Raw genomic sequence first — 23,633 nt, forward strand, 5'->3', positions numbered from 1 at the left:
AAACCTGTCAAAATTTTATGTTATTTTTGTGCACAATTACAATACTTTCTCTATAATTCGTATATACGAGATAGTAAAAACGCAACGGAATTTCGCTCCTACAGATAAATGTGAATAAAGAAAAATGCGCATTTTTCTGTTTGCGCTATTTTTGTTTGCGCATTTTACGTTTCACATTTTTTGTGCGCATATTTCTGTAAACGATGACTCTGTCCTTCAAGTAAGGGATTGTGTTATAGGCAAATTACTTCTCTACTTAAAGCATAGTTACAGAGAACAAAGCCAAATCTAAACTTTACCCAGTACTCGAAATATCAGGGCTCCACATAATAGAAGTACATTATGGAAGGATAAAGCTATGCAGCCAAACCCGCAAGGAAGCCACGGAGTCGATGTCCCTTCTTCAACCGAGAAAAATTAAAATTGAAACCCCAAAACTACAGTCGCAAAAAAAACTATCCTCATAGGAACATGGAACGTCAGAATACTGTGGGAAACATGTGGGTGGTCACAGGCAGTGAAAAAAAATGCAATAGCATCACTTTATAGTGCTTGGCCTGTGCGAAACAAGATGAAACACCTTTAGAGAGACAAAAATCTAGATTGGAGAAATATTGCCCTACTAAATGAAATGGCAGAGCAGGCTGAAGCAGCAGTCAACAAAGGAGATCACATAATGCTCTATGCAACAATCAGAACTTTGAGTGAGAGAAAAACCAATCCCAACAGGCCGGTGAGGAACAAAACTAGTAAAATTCTAACGTCAAATGAAGGACAAAAGTATTGGAACAATAGAGAGAGGATTTCTGGGTAGTATTAAACATAGATAAAAAAGCAGGGTACGGGTCACCAAAGCGTACTGTTTAGCTTTTGTAAATAAACACAGCTAGAACGACCGACAGTCTTTTAATCCATTGCTATGTCGCAAACTGTTATATTTGCTTCTACCAAATCATTGGCCCTGAAATTCGGCCCTATTATTGTCGTATCGAATTTTCAATGCCAAATTATGTGCGACATAAAAGAAAACTGCAGTCCAACAAATGAGACTTAAAGATTGACAATATCTAATTAAATAATGCTTCAATTTATTTTGTAATGTTATTTCATTATTTTTTTTGCTACCGTTTCCATAAGATACTTAGAACCTAGAAAATGTTTCACAAATAAATTTGATTTGTGGCTAAACTCAAACCATGACATAACTATATAGCTATTATAATATCTGTTTCATACAATTTTTTTTTTTGCCTACACCCTTTCTATATATCTTTTTTAAAAATACTTCTATTTGCAATTTTAAAAAAAAAGCTACATGTTTAACAGTAACAAGAGGTAAGTGAACAATAATTTATATCGTGTCCAATCTGTGATGGTTGATATATACAGAAAGAAAAAAAAGTAACAAAAGTAGACCCAAAGGGGAATAATCATAGTACAGATTACAAAGGATCTGAGGTTAGATAAACCCCGTATATGATTATCATTCAGCAATAGCAAACTATAAATTAATAAAATTATATATAATGTAGGCCTATATAATGTATAAATTAATATACATAAACGTTCAGTAGTATCCTACTGATATCAAATTCAACTTAAATTTAAGGTCTTGTGGCTTTAAGAGTGCTGAAAATAAAAAAAAAACATAAAAATTCCTTTTTAAACTTTGAGAATAATCCATGTTACAAACTAAATATTTCCGGGTTACAGTTTTTACTTTTGGGTTACCTAAAAGGGGAGATGACTCTTCCAGTCTCACATAATAAAACAATAGGAGCACCCGGCTTAGTAATTTACATCTTAGATGCCTATCATTTATAAAGGGTGATGAGTATATAAACAAATGATGTGTACAATAAATAGGATTGTCATTACTGGCAGCATCAATAAAAAAATGCAGTTACAGAAAACAGTAATGTTTTGCCAAAATAACAAACAATAAGTTCGCCGAACAGATTGCTGTGTGAGCGATTAAGCGGGAAGGTGAAAGGTAGGTATGTTCAAGTTAATGTTTATGTTTATTTGAATGTTTAGTACCTCCAGGTTAAGGGTTGGATAGGCGTGTAGCTATCATGGGGTGTGGGGATACAGAGGAGTTTTAAAATTGGTAATCAGTGTTCTCGTAAAAGGGTTCAAATAAGGCCGAACATGTTATTAAAATCAACAAAACAACTGTAAGTATTAATTTAGGGATAATAAAATGAATAGAAAAGGGGGAGGGGGTCATTGGGGTCATTTTGTGCGTTGCGGACCAAAGTACCGTACACATATGATAATAGTAAAATAGTATTAAATAATGACTTTATAATGTTTGTTTATAGGCTGTGTAAATAAAACAATACACAAATAAGCAACAATAGGAACCTGAATGACAAATGATAAATTATGCGAAACAAGGTGGGGACATGGGGTTTGTGAGGGTGGGAGTAAAATTAATGTTAGACATGTATTTGGACAATACATCATCTTCAGTATTTAACATAGTATTTCAACACAGGTGTGGGGTCATAGGGACGAAGGGAATGCAGTTATGGGGGCAATATTCGGATCATGAGGTTTAGGGGTGGGGGGTGGGAGGAGGGGTGGGGAGGGTGTTATGAAGTGTGATTTGTTCTTTACGTTGTGGTGTTGCTAATTATGGTATACGTGCTTAAATGCTGTTTTTGTCGAGTCGTCTACGATAAATCAAGTCTAGTACGTGTCCCATGAGCTGTTTAGCTTTTATTCTAATGTTCCAAATAGTCTGTCTGTAGATAGCTACAGTCCTTGCACTTTGCTCTAGGTCTGCCCTGTCTCTTTGTTTACGGATTTTGTTTATGGTTATAACTACCTCGATGTTGTAGGTCTCTTTTTTGCTTGAGACTTGTTCCCATTCGTCATCGTTATTGGTGTGTGGGTTGCTGTAGTGGGTTATGACGTAAAGTTTTAATTTGTTGATACCTAGCATGTTTAGTGGGTAATTTGGTTTGTTGATCCAACGTCAATGTCCTATGATTTTGGTTTTCATTAGGTTAATTTTTGACCCGCTACCCAGTCCAAAGTCAAGGAAAAGTGTCTGTTATTAGAATGATAGATTTTTCGGTTTGGAGGGTAAATGCTGCATCATCAGCGTAAGCTAGAATTTTTTTTGTTTAAAACAATGTGTAGTTTGTTAAAGTAAACTGCTGTCTAGATAACTGCTTTATATTAGTTACATGTAAAGCTTCATTTTGTACATTAGTCACGTTTTTCTCATCATATTTTGAGCAGTAATTACGTCAGCTTTATCTCCCTTGCCTGCCAACATATCATTACATGTACGAGTCAGTTTCTTCTAAAAACATCAATTTTGTATTTAAGTTATTTATTCTCTTTAGTCCACTTTTCAAAACCCAAATAACTTGATAGATCTATAATCTATAACATAAGCGGGCTGGTAGTGTGTCAGTCCTTCCTTCCTTCCTTCTTCGTGTCATCACTATAGATTTTGGAACCATAAAAGTAAACATCGCACCATGCAGTGTTTTCCAGTCCATCGCATTGTCTTATTATAAGTAATAGAGTTGGGTTTGTTTATATAACGACTTAAATTTATTTTATAGTTGCCAATGTTTTACACTTTCGAATATACACGCACATTGCAAAAACATATTAAACGGACCAATGTCAAATATCATTTTTGTTTAAATTCCTCGAAAAGTGGATACGTTTTAATAATAATAGGGATGAAAAAAATGAATTAATCAAACTTGTTTGTAATTTTCCAAGGGAGGTAATGTAAAAATAAATTAAACTTAAACTATTGAAAAAAATCGTGAATGCAAAACCTACGAACCTCCTAGAAAGAATTAGTGTTGCAAATAATATAATTAGCAAAATGTGATTGCAAATTCTGCAGACGTCAATGGGGAAATTACTGTTGCAGTAATATAATTAGCAAAATGCAAATGCAAATTTATGAGTGTTGTCTTTTTACTTTCTCGTATATACAAAGTACAGAGGAAGTCTTGTAGTCGTGCAAAAAAAAAAAAATCGAGATTTTTACAAATCTCGACGTTTTACACCTCACTGATACGGAAAAAACATAATTTTGCAATCTTGTCCGTATGTCTGTGTGTGTGTGTGTGTGTCTATCTGTCTGTCTGTCTGTCTGTGTGTAAACACGATAACTTGAGTACTGATACAGCTAGGTTGATGAAATTTCATATATAAGTATTTTATCAAAATCGTAGATCCATCTCAACGTTTGAGCGATTTCCAATAACCGGAAGTGGTACTTTTTGTACTTTGAATTTTTCAAAAGCCTTTAACTTGAGTACTATTTCAGAAAGATAAATGAAATTTTACATGAAAGTAAAATATCTAATTATCTAACTTCTTTCAAATTTTGGGTAATTTTTGTTGACCAAAAGTACTAATTTATGCTATTTCCGATTTCTCAAAAACGTATGTAAATTTATAGAGTAGTAATAATATTGCGCACTATTATGCACATTATTGTTTTTGGTGCGCAATTTTTTTTTTCTATGAGATTCTATTCTATTTTTAAAAATTTTAAGTTATTAAAAATCATGTCTATATTCCGAGTTATATTTTATATTCGAGAAAGCTTAGGGGAGATCACTCCCGGTTTATTTGTTGTGTGTTGCGTTTGTGTTTTCGTTTTCGTTTTCGTTTGTGTTTGCTTTGTGTTTGTTTGCATTGTGTTCCGTTTTCTTTTGTGTTTGTGTTGTGTTTGTGTTGTATTGTGTTAGTCTTTTGTTAAGGTTGTGTTATGTTTGTGTTGCGTTTGTATTGCGTTTAGTTTTGTTCTGATTCCCAAGTTCGTACATTTAAAAAAGAGTTACCGTGGCGGAGCACGGGTATGCAGCGAGTTGATATTATATCAAGTTAAGTACTAAATGAAATGATTCATATTGCATTTACTTATTATATTGCTCTTGATTGTATGGTCTTTGGTACTTTGACCACAGGTGCTTTGACCATAGGGGGTTTGACTTTAAGGGGTTTGACCACAGCGGAGCTTTGACCATACGGGGTTTGACCATAGGGACTTTGTCCACAGCGGGGCGTTGAACACAGTTAACCATAATATATAGAATTTCAAATAGAAATAATAAACTGTTATTTGATTTAATGTATAATACAATTAATACGATTGTATACATGGCTTTTTAGAGTCTATTCATTGAAATTTACATGAACTAGTATCCACATAAAGGCTAATGCTATGCCAACAAATAAAATTAAAACAAGTGGAAATTGAGGCCCAGGTGTGAATGAAAATAGAGAAAGAATTGGAACTGAAAGAGAGTTGAATAAAAATCAAATAGAACAAGACATCAATATAATAATTGCCTAAAAGGAAATACGGGTAGCAAGGGATATAGGAAATAAAAAAACTGAAACTAGAATTTGAAACGACAGAGATTAAAGTACACAAACAATAAAACCCATGGAGAAAATTCAGATTGAACAAAACAAAGATTTTAAGGGAATAGATACATTAACGTATACTAATGAGATTGGCTCTTTGTTGAATTATACTTAAGTGGGCAAGGAGGACAGTATCATTAGACAATCAGAGTATGGCATTTAAGTAGATAACGTAAGGAGAAGGCAGTTATAGTGATCGCAAAAGACCGTCAGAGAATGGCAGCAATCAAGATACAATACGTCTGTCGGATGGCAGCGAACCAATTATCATCAAGAAATTAGTCAACGAAACAAGTAACACTAGAGATAACGCACCTATAGCAGAACTACTACGAAACCTGAAGTCAAAGTATAAAGAAGATATACTGGAACTTAAAAGAGAGAAGAGGAAGTTGACAAAAACATTCCTATATGAATTACAGTCAGTAAAGAATAAAAAATGGTTAATAAATAGGCTATAAAACAAGCTGTAGAAACTACAGATTCTCTTGGTAAGGCACAAACTCATTAAATAAGCAGTGTATTCATTAGTGATATTGTAACCATAAATATAGGAAATCACAATCTAATAGATGTTTTTACTTCGAAAAAAAAAGTAACTACCAATCTCATTGCTGGTATAGATAGGCAGACCAAAGTGTTACGTCCGGGTTCGATTCAACTCAACAACAACAATTCGTGGCACATATAGTATACTTTTATTTAGTTTAACGTTCAACATTACAGGGTCGCCCTCGCCCTAACCTCTACAAACTAACACTGATAACCATTCACTCTAATGTTTATACCGCATGCGACCTTGGGATTACAGTACATAAACACACCGGGGTTAACAATACGCTATGGTTATTTCAACTCACTCTCGCACTCACCCCTAATTCTAGATTATTCTAACTTTTATACCGCGTTCGACCTTGGGATAACAGTACATAAACACACCGGGGTTAACAATACGCTATGGTTATTTCAACTCACACTCGCACTCACCCCTAATTCTAGATTATTCTAACCTATTTCTATCTAACCTACAACTGACCCGTAACACTGAGAAGGAACATTAATGTAAAAAGGACTAAAAGGGCAAACACTACCTACTCAGATCACGAGTGGAAGAAGAAAGATATGATACAGATGTAAAATAAAATTGAGGATAATGGTGAAGAAAAATCCTAAGCAACAGTATAAATATAGTGATATACGTTGACAGAAATCTAATCAATGATGATAGAATAGATAGAGGCTATTTATATAATAAGAGGGAATGATTGCAAAGTGGTAACCAATCATATAAGGGTTAAAAATATACAAGTATCAAACAAATAAAGGTTCAAAAATGTTTAATCAACACTGAGTATCTAAAGCAAACATGAAAAAGTAGATGACATTTGATATATGTACATATAAGAAGAAAGCATTAAAAGAGAATTGAAATATTGGTAGCAGCCTGCTGAGTGCAGAAATGCGTTGTGACCTAGATTCTACTTAAACAGGTCAACTAAGATAGAGACAAAATTACTCAAGCGTGGTAATGAAACATGGATGGAACTACCATATCGCCAGTCCCCGCAATGGAGAGGGGAAGGGTCCAAAATCCGAAAAAAAACAAATATTTTTTTTTGCACGTTAATAGACATGTGATTTTGTACTTAATTAGTTTTGAATGTCCATCCCTCTGATGTCTCTAGAGTTCCTAATGCATTCTAGTGTTTGAGTGTTAGTATATAAAGGATTGGAGATAGGAGGCAACCTTGTCAGACAGATTTATTTATTCTAAAGGGTTGGGAAATGTTATGGTTTATCAAAACGTGACGAAGTTCAGTAAAATAGATTATTTTTATCCATGTCGTAAAGTATTGTCCTAAATCGTTTGCTTCTAAGATTTTGTGAAGGTATTTGTGACCTACGCGGTCGAAGGCTGTTTCTTGGTCTAAACTGAGTTTGTATGCTTGTGTGTTTTTCTCGTGTGTGTCTCTAATTAAGTGCTTGTGATTTTGTATGTTCCTACCTGTGATGTTGCATTGTTGATCTACATGTATAATTTTATGCAAGTGTGGTTCAATTTTGGAGACTAGAGCTTTGGTTAGGATTTTGTAATCAATGTTTAAGAGAGAAATAGGTCTACAGTTTGGGGTTAATTTAGGATCGGTTTTGGGTTTGCGTATTAATTTTTTATGTATCATCTGTTGACGTTTTCGCGGCATTGTTCTAGGAGAAAAATTTCTCTAAAGGTAGCTAAAAGTAAGTGATTTGTTTGAATTTAATTTGAGTATGGTTTTGGTTATGTCGACTGACTGAAAGAGGGTGTCGATATTAATTTTGTCGATGTCATGTAAGGGCTTAATAAACTTAAGGTATTAGTCTTGTATGTCTGTGTTTGTCTCTTCGAAATTGTATAGTTGCGTATAATAAAGTCTAAATATTGATTGAATTTTTTCAGGGTCAGTCGTCTCTTGGTTATTGTTGTCTATGAGATTTGTGATTTGTTTTACAAAAATGTATAATCTTTCACGAATTCTAATTATGCCTGAAAATTATTTACATTTAGTCCTTTAGCACTCATTACGTCCCTGGATTAATTAAGAAAACACAATGACTTTGCATTATGAAAACAGTTTTACATCGGATGGAAAAGAATTTATTCTTTATTACTTTGTTTTGGTGTTGGGAAAAAAATAATTACATAATTAACGGGAATTGATCAAGTGCAATGTTGCATGTATTTTAAATACTGCAATTTATTTATTTAATACACTGGACGTACTGTTTACTAATATTTTTTTTTAATCAAATACATTTGACGTAAGAAAAAAAACATCTTTATTCGGGAACGGGATTTACAGCTGGTTGTTATTTGTGTCTTTTTTTGCGCATTCGTTTTTGTCTGTCTTTTATAGATTCCTGCACCAAACTATAAGCATATATACGATTTTTTACAATACTAGCTCTCCCGGTATATGTTTTAATTGTTTTGTGACTGTGAATCAATGTTTTCTTATTTTCATTAATCTAAATAGCAACAGGTAAAGCTACTAAACATTAGCAATACCGCTTTCCTCGATTTTTATATTTAAGCGCCTACTATAATGCATTAGAAATCAATGATTTTTGTTGTTAAAAAATTAAACTTTTTAAAATTAGTTTTTTGAAATATAACTTTTTAAACTCAATATAAAATTAACAAAAACAAGTAAAAAGTTGAAATAAAAATTATACGACGGTAACTATCAGTCGCTGCTATTAAGGAGGGCATATATAATCGGAATTTTAATCGCGTTCTATCGTTTTTTAAACGATTAACATAACAATTCAAACGACTACATTTGAATTAGATTTTTGTTTTGTTTACGAAAGGTTTAGAGCCTGCGACGTCATATTCTATTTTTGTGTGCAACTATATATATATATATATATATATATATATATATATATATATATAAATAAACACAACATAACTTCGTAAAACTATTAGTCTATACTTACATAGTAAACAAGAACTTTTTACCACAACTACAATAATATTTAACGACAACCACAACTAACATATAGCTGTAGCCTACATTTTATATACAAACAATATACAAAAAACTATACACTAAGAGCTCACTTATTGCACATTCTTTTAATCTAGCTAACCATCTGGTTTTTAGGTTACCGTCATCACTTTAGATGAGTCATCAATTGAGCAATCTATTTAATAACAGATGGTGTAGTGTTGATGCAAATGTTACAAATTTGCATTATTTATAAGGAGCGGCTTGTCAAAGAAACGCTGTGGTAAAAACCCCTATGGCCAAACCCCCTATGGTCAAAGCACCAAGTTTCTCAGCCTAAACGGAATAAAAATTATCTTATCGGGTTTTAACCAAATCATTTACGTGTCTTTCAGTGTGTGCATTTAATATGGTGTCATTCATAATGTTCAACAAGCATAGCATTAAAATATATAGGCTTATAATTCACGTATATATATACATATATATCATATATATATATATATATATATATATATATATATATATATATATATATATATATATATATATATATATATATATATGTATATATATATATATATATATATATATATATATATATATATATATATATATATATATATATATATATATATATACTACTAAAACTCAAGTTTGTTTACATGTTTGAATATTTATTTGTTTGTCTGATTTCGTACTGTAAGGAAACTGCTCTATATAGGGGGCTGTAAAATAGTATGTAGGTAGAGAATAATTTTTGATTGCAGACAGACTGTTAATCACACATTTATTTAAGACGTTAATTAATTTATTGATTTATTCATAGGTAGATTAACCACATTTTTTAAAAAGTTTTAGAACAATGGCTTAATTTTGACTGAATAGTGACGTTTGATAACTCATTTTTTTTTTTATTTGTTATTGTGGAGAATCTGCATTATATGTAGAGTTGTAAAATAGGATTTTGGGCGGTAAATATTGTTTTTTCTTGAACACACTGTTAATTACTAACTAATTTAAAGCCGTTAATTAATTTATTAATATATTCATAGGTAGATTAACCACATTTATTGTAAAAGTTTAGAACATTGACTATAGTAACAGTTAGAAGTATTTTTTACAACAATGTTCAATTACTTATTCTTTAGGCCTGTATGTGAATGATAAAGTTGACTATCAGGACCTCGCGAAGCATAGGGCAGGTGAAGTAGAGTTTCTATCTTCTCAGCATATGAAGGGATAGTGTGGTCAGAGCCATGCTCGGCCGGAATCGTTTTTTTTTAAATACAAACATGTCTGAGACTTGGCGGGGCACTGGGCAGGTGAAGTAGAGTTTAGTAGAGTTTTAAAATATAAAAAACGTCTTTTTGAATGTGGGGTCTGGATATGTTGGGATGATAAGAGCTGGCAGACGAGATGTCATTTATGGATGACCCCCCGAAACCCACAGTTATCTAACTAGATAACGGGTAGTCTAGTATATATATATAAACTAGTTGCGATCTCAGAAAAGGCGTACCCTAGCGTAGAATAACCCTAAAAATAAATGTTTTGCTATTTTTTTTATCATTTGTAAGTTAGCAAAACATTCCTGCTGGAGCTTTTACAAAAGAATTTTAAATTAGGCACTGCAGCTGACACCGCCTCTTTCATACAACTACAAAGGCAAACTCAAAATTAAATTCGGGTTGCTTTTATCTCGCTATCGTTTATTCTTACACTAGGGCAACATAATGTGCAAGTTCTAAGTATATATATATATATATATATATATATATATATATATATATATATATATATATATATATATATATATATATATATATATATATATATAAGCGTTGGTAGTCTCAAGAAATTAAAAACACTAAAGGCATTTTCCTCGGTAAGTTTTACGTGCATTTTTTTTTAAAATACATTTGAACATAACGAAAACGGGTCGTAAAAACACGAAAAAAAGCATTTTTGGTGTGGCTATGACTTGTTCGAAATGTGACACGAGTTTCCAATATTAGCTTTTGAACATTGCCTAATTGTATTAGCGTTTTTCAGATAATTGTAATTATGCAGATTTTTAGAAACCACGTTACTAAAATGCAAAGCACTGTTACATATGTTTAAAATAATGTATTCCTTTTTTTTTTTGTCTAACACGACGATTTCTCATTTGAAGACGTTAGTTAATTTATTGATATATTCATTGGTAGATTAAACATATCTATATAATAAAATATAATTCTCTTCTAGGAGACATTAGAAAACAAGCTGCAAGGGCGCCTTGCAGTCCCCTCTCTTCCTCTCTATCACTACCACCCCCACCCACCACATGGTCTGGTGAGCTGTGGTCACGCTAGGCCTAATGTTTACAAACATAGAGACGGGTTTAGTGACGGCTATTAGGCGCAGATAATTTAGTTTGAAACGATTTTAAACTTAGAGGAGGTAACTAATAAGAGGCTGCTTTCAGGGGGGGGGGCTGTAGCGTAGGGTTGGGGGAAAGGGGGGGGGGGGGGTTAGTGTTTTAAAGCAAATATTTTCAGTGGCAGCATTGGTACTGTCGAATTCACAAATATGAATTACTGAAAAGTACAAAATAAAACAACTAAATAGCGGCGTATGATACGCCGTGGGTCGGCTCGTTAGTTATAAAATTTCAGAGCAATGACTACTTATAGTGACGTCACGTGATTTATTTACTTTCTACAACAACAATGGCGGCTTCCAGCGAAGATTTAGTGCCCATTCAAACGTTTAACGCTTTCTAAAACTAATTTTTTGCCGGCTATAGATTTTCATAAATACGTCCGTTTGCTATTGTTTTTATGTTCCAACACTTATATCAATTTTCAATAGTTCTTCATATTTAAGAATCTAAAGTCAAGCACTTACCCACTTTACATCTGGCTAATATTTTGCATGCTCTTAGGTAAATGGCTTGACCTTTAGGGAAATCTCTGGGTTTCACTCAAAACCCTCGACGAGGGTTAAAAACTGACCGCGAGTGAAATTCTCTTTTTATGAGCACTAGTACGACAAAAATTTTCCTCCGACGACCACCCTTGAAATTTTGTGAGGTGGTAGAAGAACGCCTTGGAGTGTCACAAAAAACTCGCCATGTCCGGGAAAAATCGGGAAATGGGTCAAAACTGACCAGACGTATTTCCCTATATAATCTTTGTATTTTATGGGAAAAACTGAGGGTAATTTGAAAGCGGATTTTAGGGCACTTACGTACTTTACATCTTGCTAATTTTTGTTTGTATACACCTCTATAGATGACTACGCCGTATGGAAAAACTTGTCAGTCTTAAAACCCTCTAAGAGGGCTAAAATGACCGCGAGTGAAATTCTCATTATACGAGATTTGGTCATTTGATCTATGAACAGGGGATGTAACTTTTTAATGTAATAATTTTTAAATATTTTGTATACTCTTTTTAAGAAAAAAACAAAAATCATAAAGTATAGCATTGTGCTAAATAAATATTTTGTTATAAATTAAGTTTTGCATTGTACTGAAATTGTAAAAATTAATTGCGAAAGTAATTTATTATAATATTAGATTGATACTATTAAGTAACCCCTTGCAGTTCTAATAACCGTGCGAGTAATAAGTTTGCGAATATTCCATCAATATTTGGGTAGCATGAAATTACTCCACTATATAAATTTAGACCCTAAGCATTTAACAGTAGCAGCCAATCACCTATTAATTAATCATTCAATTCCTCATTTTTTTTAGAAAACCTAAGCGAAGCTAGGCAGTATGCCTAGTTGTAAATAAAACATGTAAAGTACTAAAATTTTTTTCATAAAAAACGTTTTAATAACAATCTTTTATGTAATGATGCACTAAAAAGTAGAAAATAAATTATACACTACTATTTAAAATACTATAAAGAAAAGCTTGGGTCTCTTCTCAAATATTAGTAAAGGTATCCAATAGGTACTAAAGTACTAAAGTGACCCAAGCTTTTCTTTATAGTTATTTAAATAGTAGTGAATAATTTATTTTCTATTTTTAGTGCATCATTACATAAAAGCTTGTTATTAAAACGTTTTTTATGAAATTTTTCTTTATAAATGTCTGGATGAAAAACGTCTATATAAACCACAGTGTTTCTACCAGACTTTTTTCTCCGGAGCGGGGGGGGGGGGGGGGGCAATTGAAATTTTCGGGGGAGGGGGGGCGGGGTCTAAAATTTCCAGGGGTGTGGACACTGTTAAAAGTATATTTTTTCTATATAAATCAATTTTGTGGGGGGGGGGGGGGGGTGGGGGGCGGTAGATATTCTTCGGAGAGGTAGGCGGAGCCCCCCCCCCCACCTCCCCCGAAGAGATGCCTTTAAGAAACTCTGGCAATAAACAATAGAAAAATCATAAACATAGTGAAAGATAATTATTCATTTATAAATAGGCCTATATTTCTTTTTTTTAACTAACAGACTAGAATATTGGTATTTCGCAGTTTAAGACTTTATTTTTACATTGTATTAACAGCTGATCGATATTAGAGAAGCTCGCTTTATATTTGAAAGTAGCTATATCTATTTCATAAAATAAACATTGCAATATGAAGAAGAGAGATAAACTGAAGTGTTGACGTCATTTTTGGTGGGTCTTATAACGGTGTGAAGATTCGGGGGTGGGGGGGGGGAGTGGGGATCCAGACAAAAGTGTTACGTTTTTGTTTATGGATGGCCCTAAAATCTATATCGATCTCTTCCGTAGTTCGTATAACATAATTTTAACTAAGGTAGATCTTTTTAAAGAACTGATTTGTACATTTTGAAATAGATCTAGCTATAGATCTATAACGTTACATGAATGCTTTAAAAGAGGGTACGTTTAACCCTCACCGACAGCTCGCGAAAAAGCCGACTCCTGACTTGGCCTCAACATAGACGTAATGAAGAACGCGTTCGTGCCAATAGCCCCAACCTGATTTTAGGTAACTTTCATTTTATGGGGGTCTCTGCGTGAAGGGAGAGGGAGGGAGGCTCTAATCTATCACCTTATGAAATAAGTGTTTTCTATAATGTGCCGGAAAAAAAAAACATAACGCAACGAATAAAATTTCTGACAGTTAAAGGGTAAAGGATATCATTATATTTTCTTCTAGCAAATATATTTTTTTTAATTATGACATTTTATTATTAATCTTACAAAGTAGACCTACTGAATAAAGGTAAACAGAATCCAGTCTTCTTCCTTTTGTTAAGACACACAGTTCTGAACAATTAGCCTATCTGTTGTAAATCCATGTCACTGTTTTTACAACCCATTTATCTGTAAACCTTTATTGATCATCGCTGTGTGGAAGGGAAAAAGAAGAAGCATCCTTAGTTAGGCGCCCGTAGTATGTCCTCATAACGGACAAAATATCTAGTTAATAAAGTACTGTCAGCTGATGGGATGTGATAAGCTACCATTTTTAATTTTTCGTAAATGCAAAGTATCTCTTTTTCGTAATTGCAAAGTACTTTCCAGAGTCTAAAAAATATAGTTTTGCAATATTGTCCGTATATCTGTAAGTGTGTCTGTGTGTGTATGCGTGTTTGTGCCTGCAAACACGATAACTTGAGTACCGTTACAGCTAGATTGATACAATTTTATATATAAATATTATATTAAAATTGTAGATTTGTATCAACTTTTAAACGATTTCCGATCACCGGAAGAAGAACTTTTTCTACTTTCAATTTTTCCAAAAGCCCATAACTAGAGTACTATTTCAGATTGATAAGTAAAATTGAACAAATAAGTTAAAGATTTAATTCTCTGCCTTTAGTCAAATTTTGATAAATTTCCATTGACCGGAAGTAGTAATGTTCGCTTTTCCGATTTCTCAAAAAACGCATGTGAATTTATAAAGTACTAATAATATTCCGCACTATTATACACATTTGTTTTGCGTTCACTTGATGTGCGATTCTTTTTATTATGATAGCTCAGATTGAATGAGAAACACAGTTCTAAATGCCTTTGCTAAGTTCACATGTAAAAGGCCACTGTAGAAACTCAGGATTAACCTCATTGTCCTAGAAAAAAAAATTAATTATAAAAATGTATCTTTACATGAATAAATTAACGTGTGTATTCCTGTTAATGAATGTAAATAAATAAGCGAGTAGGAACAAATGTTGCCCATCAAATCATGTTAGCAGAGATGTGTTAGTCTTCAAATATCTTTAAATAAAAGATGTAAGTTGACCATAATTAGTTAAAATTTATTATATAGCCTCTAAAGCAGGCAACCCTTATTTTAACTGTAATATCTATATAAAGGTTTAATTTCTTATTAACTCACAGTAAAACATTTTCTTTTAATTTGAAATTTTATTTAACAGATTCGGACGACATACATGTTTTATTTCAGTACCTTTGAAATCTGGTTTTTGTATAGATTTGAATTGTTGTATCTATTTGAAAGGGTGTTACATCATCCACCACTTCATGGTCGACCCCAACAACAAGTAAAGATGATACTGGCCCTCGCTTTTATTTTCTTCTACTTCCGTGATGCCATATTTTCCTGGAGGTGTTTGGTGTACAATCAGGTACAGGTAAGATTTAATAACGTACGCAGCTACTATAATAGCTTCAGCGGAAAGTCTTTTTCTTTACTTTTGAGACTTTTGCGTAGACCGTCTTGTGTTAGTAGGTTTTAAGATTAAGATTTAGCTTTTGAGAGAGTGATTTGCAAGTGATGATAAGACCATTTTTAGAGAGGCGCCTGTTTTGGACAAAAACATAAATCAAGTTTACAAGCAGAAAAATAATGATAGCATCATTGCTGGTTATTTTTATTCCCCAAACCACAATATATGCTCTTTTTTCTTGAACTTGTTGATACTACCATATTGCAAACAAATTTTGACATGTTTTCATATTATGAACTCTTGCAAACTACATGATTTTTTATCGTAAGTCAATCTATATATATAATTTACTTCTTGGACAACGTTAGAAAACAAGTTGTAAGCGCGACTAGCAGTCCCCTCTCTTCCTCTCTAGGCATATCGCAACCTCCCCCACCCCACATGGTCTGGTGAGCTGTGGTTCACGCTAAATGTTTATAATCGTAGAGGCGGGTTTAGTGATGCCTATTAGGGACGGATAATTTAGTTTGAATCTATTTTAAACTTAGGGGAGGTAACTAAGTGGGGGCTTTTTTTCACGGGGGTGGGGGGTGTAGGGTAGTGGTTGGGGTTGGGGGAAAGAAGGGTATCGTCCTTCACAGCCTACTGATAGTATTTTAAAGCAAATATTTTTAGTGGCAGCGTTGATACTGTCGAATTCGCACATTATGAATTACTGAAAAGTAGAAAATAAAACAACTAAATAATGGCGTATGATAAAAAATATCGTAATTAGAGCTAACAGTTACACACTATCGTAAACCACAGTAAACTACCATGTCTCGCAATCAGAAACTGCCATACTCTAATATCTTTAGCCACGATAAACCACCATGTCTCGCAATCAGAACTAGCTATAATCTGATACCGTGAGCTACTCCGAACTTCACTATCTACCAACGGGAACTTGCGAACTCCACGCCCTTCTATTCCAAACTCGGGCGCGTGCTATTTGAAGTTTATTTTTTTTTCGTGCAATATTTGTTTTCATTTTCTCAAGTCATGACATTTATTATCTAATATTGTTCTATTGAAGTTTTGACGCACAGCTACATTTTTTTTCTATTTTGTTACAAAACGTTTACAGAAATTTCTGTCATCAACAAACCGGTACCGAAACTCTCCTTTAACCGTGTCTTTACCTCAAGATCAGTGGCGGCCTTAGGTCGTCACCCCCTGCGGCACCTCATGGTGTCACCTCCACACCTGAGTAAAACACAAAGACAAACACATCACGAAAACATCACGAACACATCACAAACACAAAACAAACACAAACACAACACAAACACAACACAAACGCAACACAAACGCAACACAAACACAAACATAAAAACAACTCAAACACACCACAAACACACCACAAACACACCACAAACACACCACAAACACAACACAAACACAACACAAACACAACACAAACACAACACAAACAAAACACAACACAACACAACACAAACACAAACACAACACAAACACAACATAAACACAACACAAACACAACACAAACACAACACAAACACAAAATAAACATAACACTAACACAACATAAACATAACACAAACACAACACAAACACAAAAAAACGCAACAAAAACGCAACACAACAAAAACACAACACAAACACAACACAAACATACCACAAACACAACTCAAACACACCACAAACACAACACAAACACAAACACAACACAAACACAAACACAACACAACACAAACACAACAGAAACACAACACAAACACAACACAAACACAACACAAACACAACACAAACACAATACAAACGCAAAGGCAGTATTTAAAATAACAGTGTTTACCTACCATATTGCACTGTAGCAATTTCAGCATTTTATTTTCATTAACTCAAATTTAAAATATTTAAAATAGAGTGTCATGATTAAAACCATTGCGCACCTAATTAACATAATAGTGCGGAGTAGTTGCTCAAAAATTATAATTAGTAATTAGTACGTCCAGCGAAAATACTAAGAACAATAAGTCCAAGCATCGTTTTGCTCAAGATTTCAAACTTTATAGAAGAGATGGGAATGTTTACGTTGTATTTACAGCCTCGTTCTGATGCATCCAGATTTGTAAGCAGCCAGGCTGGCAATATCGACCTCTGCATCAAAGGTAAGTACATCTGCAGGTGCCTGTACATGTACATCTGCCGGTACATCTGTTGGCAACAACTACAGGTAATTCTGCAGGTATATATGTACATCTTCTGATACATCTGTTTCTACATCTTTTAGTACATCTGTTGGTACATATGTTTATAAATCTGCCGTTACATCTGTTGGTACATCTGTTGATACATCTTTAAATACATATGTTGGTTCATCTATATGATGGTACATCTATTTGTTGGTACATCTATTTGTAGGCAGTGGCATAGCGAGAGGGAGGGTGTACGGACCGCACCTGATGACACCATTTAGGGGGTGACACCAAGGCAAAAAATAGCAAAATATATAGAGAAAAATGTTAATTCCACTTAATTAAGTGATTAATTCGAGTGTTAAAAAGTCTTTTAAGAGCAAATGTGACAAATCTCGACAAGGGTGGAGGGGGAGGGGTGCAAATCGAAAGTTTGAGGGGAAGGGGGGGTGCATATCGAAAGTTTGAGGGGTTGCAAATCGAAGTTTGGGGGGGGGGCGGTGCTAATCGGAAGTTTGAGGAGGGGGGTGCAAATCGAAAATTGAAAGTTTGTCCCCGGGCGTCGGGAAGGGTCCCTACGCCTCTGGGAGGGTGACACCATTAAGTGTCGCACCGGGTGATACCCAAACTCACAACGCCACTGTTGGTTGGTACATCTATTGGTTGGTACATCTACTTGTTGGAACATCTATTTGTTGGTACATCTTTTTGTTGGTACATCTGTTGGTTCGTCTGTAGTTACATCAGTAGGTACTTGCGAACACTAATTCTTTTTAGCTAAAAACTTTATTTGATACGTTTTCTGTGCGATAAACTGCTATAGTGCAGAAAGAAAACGCAAAAAAAGAAAGAGTCACAGAAAAACATTAAAAACGTTGCGGATTTCGATCCCCAAGTTCAGCGATGTCTACTGGGCACATATAACGATGTATTGTACCGTAGCAAGATAATTTAATTCAAGACAATGCTATATAGTTTACATATTATAAAACTTGTAACAAAACATTTCAAACTCATGTTGATTCTCCCTCCTCCCTCCCTTTCGTAGATTACAGTACCCCTGAGAACGTGATGAAGTATGAAGCGAACGCTCAAGCCATGGAGTACAAAGCACCAGTCTACTGTGTGCAGATGTTGGCTGGCATTTTCGTGCATGCCAAGGAATATGTTCGGGTGTTGGACTTGGCATCTGGCCCTGGTACGTCCCATAGCTGACCAGTAGCTTAAGTGGGTCCTTATTTTCTGGAGTTAGACTTGGCATTTTGTACTGGTAGGTCCCATAGCTGACCAGTAGCTTTAGTGGGGCAGTATGTTCAGGTAGGTCCCACTCCGAGGTGACCAGTAAACCCAGGTGTTAGTCTTGGCTTTTGGTCTGGTAGGTCCCCTAGATGACCAGTTAGTTTGACGGGGCCGTATGTTTGGATTTTAGTCTTGGCATCTCGGCCCTACAAGTCCCTTAGATAACTAGTAGCTTTAAAAGGGATATATTGAATGGCATGATAAAGGGACATGCTACAACGAGTAAAGTTCTCGTTATGTAGTGTTATTCTGAGAAATGATTTTAGAATTCAAATTGCTGAGCTTCGTTTAAAACAAAAAGTGTTATTTAATAACCACATAGTTGAGTAATGTTTTTAATTTTTTTTTTATTAAATACCCAGGGAAATGTATGTTTATATTTTGTGAGAAAAACGTAGTTGAATTTAAAATGCATGATAGAATGCATGATTTAAAATAATTTTGAGACAAAAAATAACTAGAAAAATCATTTGGTATGTTTCTTTAAATGTGTGTGTGCGTATGTGTGCGCGCGCGCGCGCGCGTGTGTGTGTGTGTGTGTGTCGACAATTTGGTTGGTTATTCTGTAGATTAAAATTAATGATAGAGTTTGATAACAAACCCGTAAATCTGAACGTGACATTTGACCCACAGGGCAGGTGGGAGAAGAGCTGTCCAGGCACGGGTTTGAGAACGTTCACGCGCACGACGGCTCGTGCGCCATGCTTGACGTCTGCCGCAGGAAGAAAGTTTACTCCAAGTTTATTTGCAGCGTCATCAATGACGACACAAGACTTCCGGTTAAAAACGGTGAGTTGTTTAGGTGCCAAATTTTAACCAAGGCATTATTCGGTTACGTGTAGAACTGGCTGTGTCTAAGAGCATAATTTCTTCCAGGCATCTCTTCTTCTTTTTCTTCTTCTTCTTCTTCTTCTTCTTCTTCTTCTTCTTCTTCTTCTTTTTCTTCTATCTTCTTCTTTCTTCTTCTTCTTCTTCTTCTTCTTCTTCTGTTTTCTTCTTCTTCTTTGTTCTTCTTCTTCTTTCTTCTTTTTTCTTCTTCCTTCTTCTTCTTTTTGGATTTGTTTTTAACCTTTTGTACAACCCAAAATAAACTACAAGGCAGCATTTTTTTAAATTTTGGAGTATTCTCTCCTAGAAGAGTGGCTGTCGCCAGCTAATGAGCCTCAACTACCGGAGGGTTCGAACTCGAGACGTTTTAATTTGGCATCCCTCAGCTTTACCACCTATTTTTAATGTATTGTTTTATAAAATATTCATTTCTAAACTAATTTCGATACTTTTCTATACTGTTTTAGTAATTTTTATTTTTAAATTATTTACTTTCCCGAAGGTAGATGCATTAGTTCTAACCTTCTGTTCCCATTATATGTACTGCAAAGACATGGAGCATCTACTTCTCCCCCAGGTTTTTATGATGCTGTTGTTACATCCGGGGCAGTCCTGGAAAACCATCTTCCCGTGTCAGCACTTGCAGAAATCATACGTGTTACTAAATCAGGAGGGTGAGTAGGTTTTTGGGTTGACAATTAGCATTTGAATTGTACATGTATTTCGCTTTTTATTCTCTATCCGTTTTTCTTACATTTTATTTGTAAATTTAGTTGGTTTTTTAATTTATTTTTTTTTAAATACAAAAAAAAAAACGTTATTACGCATATGTCAGCGCTCATTATCTAATATATAGAAAAAAGGGCTATCGGAAAATTGCAAAAAAAGTTGCGTATACAGAAAAAAGTGCAAATACAAACTTATATTAATATACAAAATTAAATTAAATAATTATTGAGTCATATTTCGAAGGGAAAAATATGAATATGCTACATGTTACTAGTGAGTTGAAGAAATTTCATATATAAGTATTTCATCAAATTGATAGTTTTCTTTTCACTTTTGAGCGACTGCGGAAAGCGGAAGTGGTAATGTATTCTATTTCCATGGTACACTAAAACTTTTAGTTATGTAGGCAAAATTCCATACATAAGTAAAATTTAATACTTGAATTACTCTCAGATTTTGAGTGACTTTCAATATCCGCCAGTGGTATTTTTTTTTCCGGTTTTTAAATACTAATAAGGAAGTAGTGCCTTGAGCTTTTCGATTTCTCAATAAAACTTAAGATTTTGATAATTTTTATCCAATTTTGGGGAACAGCATCTTTTCTAATCCATTTTATTGTATTGAATTGTGTTTAAAGAGAGCGGGTAATTTGTGCTTTATAAAAGGATATTCCTCTCTATTTTGGATTTATCGAAATCTTTCAGAATTCGACAATTTTTATATTGTATTCCCGTGAATCCTATTCTAAAAAATTTCACACCTATGCGTCTTTAAAAGTATAATAAAAGAAATACACCGTGTGTGATCTCCCCTAACCTTTCTCGAATATTCTTTTATAAAGCAACGGGGGATGGCAACTCGAGATATAGACATGATATTTTATCCATTTTTTATTTCTTAAGATTTTTAAAATAGAATAGAATCTCGTAAAAAAAAAGAATTGTGCACCAATTGAATGCCAAACAAATTGTGTATAATTCACATGCTTTTTATGAGAAATGGAATATAGCGTAAAGTATTAATTCCGGCAAACGCATATTACTTTCTCGTATACACAGTATAGAGGAAGTATTGAAATCTCGCACAAAAATCACATTAAATTTTGACAGTTTTCACCATTTTACACCTCAGGACTTCGTAATATACTAAGTATAGGGGACTTATTTTTATCAGGCAAAATAATAAATCCAGATTTATCAAAATTTAGGCGTTTTATGCGTAGTAGAGAGGAAAAACTGGGTTTCGCAATTCTGTGCGTATATCTGTGTGTGTATGTGTGTCTGTGAAGATGATAACTTGCGTACCGTTACAGCTAGATTGATGAAATTACAAATATCAGTTTTATATCAAATTTGTAGTACTGTATCAACTTTTCAGCGATGTCCGGCAACCGGAAGAGGAACTTATTCTACTTTCGATTGTTTAAAATCCTATAACCTGAGTACGGTTATAGATAGATAAATGAAATGTCACATATAAGTAAAAGATACTATTATCCGAGTTCATTCAGTTTTTGAAAAATTTCCTTTGATCGGAAGTAGTAATCTATATTCTTCGTTAACGAGAAAGTAAAAACATCTATTTCTCTAGTAACCATTCCATGTAGTGTTATATAAGAATATTCGAGAAAGTTTAGGTAAGGACACTCCCTGTTTATTTTCATTTCGCTTCTTCCTAGTTGACGTCTTATATATCATGTATGATTTTTCCTGACCATTTCAGGTTTTGTATAGTAGCATACAGCGCTGACATACTAAGCACCAACTACGGCAAGTCTTGGGAGAAGGAAATACAAAGGTTGGAGGAAGACGGGCTTTGGTCACGGCACTGTAAGGTCCTGATACCAAACTTCTACATCAACACACGTGGGGTCGTGGACGTCTTACAGGTGGCTTAGTGGAGTCATTGACGAGGGGGGCGGGTACCAAATGTTTACATCAGCAACCGGGGGGGTGTGGACGTCTAACATGTGGCTTAGTTGAGTGATTGACTCCTTACGGGAAGCTTAGTAGAGCCATTGGTATCTTGCACGTTATTGAGTTGGGAGAGGGGGGGGGGGTTGTAAGGTCCTGATACCATATGTTTACATCAACATACAGGGGGGGGGGGGGGTTGTAAGGTCCTGATTCCAAACTTCTAAATCAACATACGGGCTGGGGGTTGTAAGGTCCTGATACCATATGTTTACATCAACACACGGGAGGGTGGGGTGTTGTAAGGTCCTGATACCATATATTTACATCAACACACGGGAGGGTGGGGTGTTGTAAGGTCCTGATACCAAACTTCTACATCAACACACGGGGGGTTGGGAGTTGTAAGGTCCTGATACTAAACTTCTACATCAACACACGGGGGGGTTGGGAGTTGTAAGGTCCTGATACCAAACGTCTACATCAACACACGGGGGGTTGGGAGTTGTAAGGTCCTGATACCAAACTTCTACATCAACACACGGGGGTTGGGGGATTATAAGGTCCTGATACCATATGTTTACATCAACACACGGGGGGAGGGTTGTAAAGTCCTGATACCATATGTTTACATCAACACACGTGGGGATGTTGTATGGTCCTGATACCAAACTTCTACGTCAACACACGAGATGTCATTAGTAGAACTTATTGACGGGTTTGAGTGGCTTTGTACATCTCAAGTGGTGTTTTTATAAATTATCTTTCTCTGTTTATTACATTTAAATACTTTATAATAAAATATATATTAGCGTTGTCGTACACAATGCCCTTAACTTCAACTAGCAGAAAGCTACGGTATTTAATATGCTCGAGTTACACTTGTTCTTACTTGACAAAATCTTGGTAAAACACCCAACACTTTTTTCCAGGGCATTATTTGTAAAGTACGTTTAATTCTAGTTGATTAAACAAGTTTTTTTTTATTTTTGACGTTGTTTTTGTTCTAAAACATTGTGTACCGCTTGTTCTGGAGACAGATCTGAATGTTCCATTTTAACCTGCTGTGTTTGAGTCTTGAAAAATACCTCAAGTCTTGCATTAAACAATAGATATTCTGGTTACATTGATGTCACTGTCCAGCAATCCACG

At 34.5% G+C, this 23,633-nt stretch overlaps 1 protein-coding gene across 1 annotated transcript; it reads left to right on the top strand.

The window, feature by feature from the left end:
* The first annotated feature begins 631 nt into the window (after positions 1-631).
* LOC131935628 (methyltransferase-like protein 27) lies at positions 632-22,465 on the top strand. Its single transcript, XM_059292130.1, has 6 exons — positions 632-733; positions 17,622-17,685; positions 18,761-18,910; positions 19,645-19,800; positions 20,417-20,513; positions 22,291-22,465. The coding sequence occupies exons 1-6, from the start codon at positions 632-634 to the stop codon at positions 22,463-22,465; spliced, it is 744 nt and encodes a 247-aa protein (XP_059148113.1).
* Positions 22,466-23,633: the final 1,168 nt, after the last annotated feature.

Source organism: Physella acuta, unplaced genomic scaffold (assembly GCF_028476545.2).
Source record: "Physella acuta isolate Inbredline_101_S28 unplaced genomic scaffold, ASM2847654v3 ptg000150l, whole genome shotgun sequence".
Lineage (NCBI taxonomy): Eukaryota > Metazoa > Mollusca > Gastropoda > Physidae > Physella > Physella acuta.